Source organism: Poromitra crassiceps, assembly GCF_964638095.1.
Source record: "Poromitra crassiceps genome assembly, chromosome: 12".
Lineage (NCBI taxonomy): Eukaryota > Metazoa > Chordata > Actinopteri > Beryciformes > Melamphaidae > Poromitra > Poromitra crassiceps.
The window spans coordinates 15559519-15566240 of record NC_139632.1 but is presented as its reverse complement, the minus strand read 5'-3'; the positions used below and the strand labels follow the sequence as shown (position 1 = coordinate 15566240).

The 6722-nt window shown below is 41.3% G+C and overlaps 1 protein-coding gene across 2 annotated transcripts; it reads right to left on the bottom strand.

Annotated features, from left to right (window-relative positions):
- Nucleotides 1-789: 789 nt before the first annotated feature.
- Nucleotides 790-4947, bottom strand: mibp (muscle-specific beta 1 integrin binding protein). Of its 2 annotated transcripts, none has more exons than XM_083647506.1 (8): nt 4758-4947; nt 3936-4026; nt 3419-3467; nt 2945-3119; nt 1956-2027; nt 1615-1721; nt 1415-1500; nt 790-1038 (listed from the first exon to the last, which is right to left on the bottom strand). In XM_083647506.1, the coding sequence occupies exons 1-7, from the start codon at nt 4781-4783 to the stop codon at nt 1415-1417; spliced, it is 606 nt and encodes a 201-aa protein (XP_083503632.1). In that variant the 5' UTR covers nt 4784-4947; the 3' UTR covers nt 790-1038. The 2 variants fall into 2 exon arrangements, with proteins under 2 accessions (XP_083503632.1, XP_083503633.1); XM_083647507.1 differs by having other exon boundaries at nt 790-1035.
- Between the last annotated feature and the right edge of the window lie 1775 nt (nt 4948-6722).

Here is a 6722-nt window from a genome sequence, read left to right as displayed (position 1 = left end):
AGACACACTTGTTTGTATAATAGACTCTTTGATTTATCTATATTTATTCTTACATTCTCTATGGAAATGATGAGCCATATAAATCACGTACTTGCTTTATTTAGCGGTGATGTGATTAGCTGAAGTTCACATTGACTCCTCTGTGACATTTCCCTATGGGGAAATGAGTAATTATTCTGGCCTATTTATACATATGGAAACGTTGGTGATATCAGCACGTGCCTGGAGCCTCATGTGCTGCAAATCCAGCACTAATAACAAGACTTAAATCTTGTGTTTAGTCGTTGACCCATTCAGGTGTCCTCTTTAGGCTATAGAGCAGAGCTGTCGCTACAATGCTGACACATGACAGGGATATAGGTGCGCGCTTCTTCCGTCACCAAAATAACCTCCAGAGTGACATTGCCTCAAGCCTGGGAATCAGTTCATATAGATTGTTTTAATAAAGTCAGGTGTTAAGAACATTAGTTAAGCCCAGACATTTATAGCTCTGATAATCATGGCACATAGTGTAGTGGGTCCAGCTGAAACTGACCTACACAAAATCCAGAACGCCCCAGTTTATGTATATAGCTCAGCACCAAAATAGACTCTGGGCTCATGGTATGCGTAGTCATTTTACTATTCAGTCAGAATGAGAGTGAAGCTTCCTCAACTGGATGCTACAGGCTTAAGAAGCTGCATATCAATTACATGTTTAATTTGATGACATCAACAAAGACACAGAGATGCTGGATGAATCTCTTTAACAGCAACTCAATGCATTTATTTGCAGATGAATGAGATTGGTAAGTAAATGGTCCAAGAAATAGTCAGTGTTTTAACATAACAGTTAGCACAACAATGATCTGTTACACAATCACGTTAAGGGGGAAACAAAACCATCTGTCATCTGACAAAAAGACAATATAAGTTAAGGTACATTGCTTCAAACTATTTACAAAAAAGAAAAGTGAATAAAATTAGAAAAACGTCGTAAAAAAAAGAATCCTGGGTTCTATTTACAATTTTATACAGGGATGAAGACGATTCTTCCTGCTGCAAGAAAGAAAGAAAAACACTTGTGAGACAAAGTTCTGCACTTTAACATTCATTCAATGAATCTTAAAAATCATATACCGGTATATTTATTCTTACACATTCTATTTTTTTTTTTATTCAACTTAATAAAACATTTTGGTTAGGGTTCAATACAATTTATGCCAATTCTACCAGGGCAATATGTCAACTAGTTATATTATGAATCTGACACTGCTTTTACAACTGCAGAAGATTTGTAGTTGTACCCCGCCCAAAATACTTTTCCCCTTGCGGTCTCACTTCCATTTCCATACTTGTGCAGGAACCCTAAAGTGAATTCTTATCTTGCACCACCCTAAATGGAAACGGAGCACCAGCCCATCAGCCGTCTCACCTATAAACTGTTGAGCAGTGTGTTCTGAATGTCCTCATACACCTGGTTGTAGATCTGCTCTTTTGATTTCAACCCGTCCAGGTAATCTGAAACACACAAAAGTTGCTCATCAGAAAGGCACAATTTCAAAAGCTTAAACATCTTCTCTAAATGTTGTACGCAGTCATCTTGGTCAGGTCACCCAACAACTTGACACTCACGGATATTGAAACAGCTGTCCTCCATCTCTGTCCTGTGCTTCAGGTACATGGGCCACACATGGCCGTCAAACAGGCCGGGAGGGTCTGGGACGGTGTATTGTCTTGTACTGAAAACCATTAGATTTATCAATTAGATCCTTGTATTATCCCATAGATCCAGCACTCATTGCAACAAAGTATTACAATGTTCAATTGATGTATCAAGTCCTTCCCACCACCACTAACTTGCCAATATGAAAGCATTATGGTCTTCCAAAACAAATGAAAATAGATCAATGTAACTAGATAAATGTGTCGTTTGAGAACATAAGGATGTTTGGAGAAACGTTCTGCCGTCTCACCTTCTCCTCCTCTTGCTCTCCTCGTAGGGAACAGAGATGTAGTAGCACTTGTTATACACATCCATCAGGGGCCTGGAAGGGGAGACACAAAAGATAAAGAACAAGCGTGTCACTTTATGTCAGGTCCTCAAGGTCAGCGTCACAAAGCTCTGTATCTCTGTACTGCATTACACAACTCTCCCACTATGCAGATGCAAGGTACAGATGGAACAACCGTCTAGCAGCAGCTCAAGAGTGCCTCTTTCAGCTGACGCTGTTATCTCTGCCTGCAGGAGCGGCCCAGCGCTGCCTGCTGCAGCCCGGCACACTGCGCTGACTGAGTCCATGTACATCATGTACATGTACCAGCAGTCAGCATGCGAAAGTAACACGTGTGACAGTCCTAAACTTGCACCGCCCATCAAATGTTTGTTGTCGTTATCAATTTCTTAGAATGTTCTCTCTGAACAAGATCCCCATCCCACATGACCCACTGCACGTCACTGGAGACTATAAGTGAGTGAGCTGAATTATTTTAGAGACAACTATACACATCTAGGGCATGGGATGTTCCGCAAAATAAATAAATTATACACATTCACAAAATAAGTACTAGGTAGCCTCATAATTTCTACCAATTTATTATCATTATTAAATTTGGTCAACTTATCCAATTATCCTACTTTGGATAGCCATGTCCTTTTCGTGCACTTATGCTGCTACTGACCTATATATCCCTTTATTGGTTGTTCTTACCAGAATAGCTCTAAGAAGCTATGTTTGATATTTGGGAAATGAGGGCAGCAAAGTACAGCTCACACACAACTTAAATTCTGCCTCTTCGGATCCACCATGAAGGAATATTGGCTTGTATATGGAGGCTGATCAGGACAGTGCAAATGCAGAGGATGAACTGTCATTCCCTCCACAAGCTAGAAAGCCGACCAGTCCACTACAGCAACCTGGCTGGCACAGCACAAAGTTCAACCCAGCAAGTGACATCAACTTACGGGTAGTTATAGAGCAGGAAGCCCTCTACGATCAGGATGTGGATCTGCTCATCGTGGTCGGCCACGTCGTGGGCAGGAGACACATTGACGCCGTGGGAACGGGCGAACTTCACCGGGTTCTCAATCCAGCCCTTTATCGTGTTGGTCATGGCCTCCATGTCCAGAGATGAGATGACTGCAGAGCAGGATTGATAGAGAGAGGTAGGATGATAGAGAGAGACAGGATGGAGGACAGGAGAGTATAAATTGGAAATGGGAGAGAGAAACAGAAAATAACTTAGAGACACAACCTAAGAATGAGAAATGTATTCTGGGGTATGTTTTAAGGTACTGGGGGAGTAATATCGATGTGGCGTGTGTGTGTGTGTGTGTGTGTTATGTATTCTTAAGGAGATATTATATTCACTGAAGGGCCAGGTATGTGAATATGAAGGAAATGATTGGCAGTCTCCTATGGTGAAAACCAGCTCTTACCATCCCATTGCTTAAAGCCGTCCTCACCGACCTCTATCTGATCAGGTTTCTGAAATAACAGTCACCAGTAAAACACTGCTGCACCCTCACAGCGACCTCCTGAACACTAGCAGATCACAGCCAGAACACAAGGACAAGGCAGGCATAAAGAGCTGCATGCAAGTTACAGAGTGCAATGCTCAAACAAGGGATGGGGGGGGCTATCATGTTAGAAATCTTACTGAGAAGTCTTGCAGTTAATTGATTTACGGCATGTTATGCTGTGGTTATTCTAGAAATATGTACATATTTACTACTGACTGATGGGGTAAATCGAGGCGACAGCAAGGTAAAGAGATAATTATGCGTAGACATCAGCCTCATTTACAACACACTGAGGAGAGCAGAGAGCGAGGGGTGGGGGTTGGGAGCTAAGCCTTTGTAGCCATTACCTTGCTTGCATGCAATGTCCGTTCAAGGAAAAGGAGGCAATCTGAACCAAAGATAACTCTTTTTTTGTCAACTCGCTCAAACTTACCATGAAAAAGTCATCTTGGTGCACAACACAACAGTTGGGCAACGCCTTGATCAACTTATTTGTCAGAGTGGTTTTACCACCATTGGTCACCCTGAAAACAAAGAGACAAAATGTGATGAATATGCAAACTATCAGTGTTTACATTGCTACCTATTATTATGGCGTTCAACCTGCAAGCTTTGTAGCATTGTAACATTTTGATTACAGCTAAACCAGCTAATTTAGCTGTAAAACTATTGGAACAAAAAGTTGCATCTTGATTGTCTACAGTGTTCAAAATTGGCTGAAATAAACTGATTAAACATAGTTTCATATTTTATAGTTTAATTTAAAAAAATGACTAACAAGTCTATAAACAGATGATGTATAACTTTAAGCTGTTGTTGTATTGGGGCAGACACTTGTTTCAGGACAAAACTAGTCTCCTGACCCACTTTTGAAACGAGTCTGGCGCTGAAATTTCAAATATCCCGCTCGATCATGACAACAAACCCTAAACCAGTTAGAAGCAGACATGGCTTAAAAAGACCGGCTGGTCAACCTCCTACTGGTTGCCTGGCAGGTGATGGTCAAAAACATCATTATAATACTCAGTAATGTGGTGTAAAAAAGCACTAACTTTACACACAACACAGAGCTGCTGTTTGCACGTGCTGTTTGTTTAAGCAGCACTCCACATGGAGTCCTTATACTACGTTGTCATTTTGGCCATAAATTATAACGTTATAGTTCACTGGTTACTCTGAAAACCACCAGAAAGCAAAGTCAATTGTATCTGATAACAATGAGCTGGTTTAGCGTTATATTAAAACAATTACTTACCCGCCAATTCCTATAATGTATTTCATCTTTCAATTCTTCAGAACGCTGCTCAACTTCAGCTGAAGAAACAGCAAAACGTGGTTTTCAAAGAAGCAGGGGATAAAATCCAGAAAATACACGACAGAAAGTAGGCTAATGAATTTGATTTAAAGCCGGTTAGTTGTTTATCTTTGTCAGAGAGTCGCTGTCTTTCTACTCTTCCATTGATAAAGAGCGCGAGCCGCTGTATTTTATATCCAACAACTGTGACTCGACCTACGTCATGCAGTTACGTACACGCCCTCGTGGTAGGCACGTACTCTTCCAAGTTGCGTGCTGCGTGCCTCTCATTCTATCCAATCGGTGTCTACAGATATCTTTTTACCATCCAATCAGCGTTTGATAATTTACATATTTACATATTTACAATTCTAGTCGAGCACCTGTTGTCTGTCCATCTCAAATTAAACACATACTGTTCCACAGACCAGTATGTAACCCCACTATGGAAATCTACAAGTGACTGATGAAGTATAAATAAATAAATAAATAAATAAATAAATAAATAAATAAATAAATAAATAAATAAATAAATAAATAGACGGTCCAATGCCAGCTCAAGGTTTATGGTTGGTTCTTTCCTCAAAGCTATAATGGGATAAAATGACTAACTGTAACTGCCAGATTTCACTTGCTCCTTAGTGTGAAGATATGTAACAGCTATAAACAACACGAGTCATGACACCGTTACAGCTCCCAAACATGGCCACAGTAAATCACCTTAACAGTCACAATCTTATGTCCCTGCTTGCCTTTGAGTAAAGTGGATCCATTTCACAAATTGAGAGCAAACACATGCTTTTTTTCAATGGGATAATTCAGTATTCCCTAAACTACAACTATTAAAGAGCTGAAAAGGATGGACTTGTGTTCACTTTTGGATTGCCACCTTGAACAAGAGGACCACAATGGAAATAAGTTCTGGACTTTATTGTGTTTATCCTCAATTGCCCCCCCCCCCCTTCCCATGTATGTGTATGTTCTGTACTGTTCTGTTATTTACAATCAAATAAACTAAACTAAACTAAACTTGTCTCACGGTCACATCCCAGATAGGCCTATGGCGTTAGGTAAAGTGTGTCAAGGTGAAGTGTGTTAAGGGGGTGTGTGTGAGGGCAGTGTGAGCTCCAGTGAGAGTTACCTGCATATTTCATTCATGGCCTAAATTTGAAATGTAATCAGGCCAGAGGGTCAGCTGTTCACACGTGCGTCTGATGCTGTGTTCTCTCCATCATGGAGGTTAGGGATCAACTCAGTTTGAGACCAGGTGCACCGTGAAAAGTAGGCTATATGAAATAACTGAGTTGAGTGCATGCAGCTTGTGTGTTTGGCGTGCCCATTTGTATTTGTGTGTGTGTCTGTATTTTAGTTTAGTTTTAGTGTGTGTGTGTGTGTGTGTGTGTGTGTGTGTGTGTGTGTGTGTGTGTGTGTGTGTGTGTGTGTGTGTGTGTGCGTGCGCATGACTTGCTGATCCTGTGGCAGCTGACGTAACAGTCAGGGGTTCAGTATGAGGGTCAGTGTGTGAGGCAGACTGGGGAGCGTCGGTTGGGGGAACTCATGTGATGGGTCAATGTGTGAGGTGTGTGAGGCAGACTGGGGAGCGTTGTTTGGGGGGACTCATGTGACAGAGGCGCTGTTACAGCGTCAGTTACTATTCACGGCCTCTCCTTTAATCCCTGCATGGCACAGTCAAATCATTTGCCGGGAAACTCCAGAATTGACGTCGCGTGGGCTTTGTACAGTCTGGGCAGCAGTACAGATTGTTCTGTACAGCACATTAGAGCATGTTTGTAGGTTTGTTACAGTGTGGATCACCGTATAATGCCTATTATTCTCACAACCTGATTCAGTCTGTAAACAGACCTTTTAATGAGGAATCTGAAGATTTCATTTAAGGGGCATCAAACTTGTAACTGCAAGAAATAT

Coding starts and splice junctions, on each gene's coding strand:
- mibp (XM_083647506.1), bottom strand. CDS start 4,783: ATGAAATACATTATAGGAATTGGCGG. Junction 4,027..4,757: donor TACATTATAGGAATTGGCGG/GTAAGTAATTGT, acceptor CTTTGTTTTCAG/GGTGACCAATGGTGGTAAAA. Junction 2,028..2,944: donor TTCCTGCTCTATAACTACCC/GTAAGTTGATGT, acceptor CTCCCCTTCCAG/GCCCCTGATGGATGTGTATA.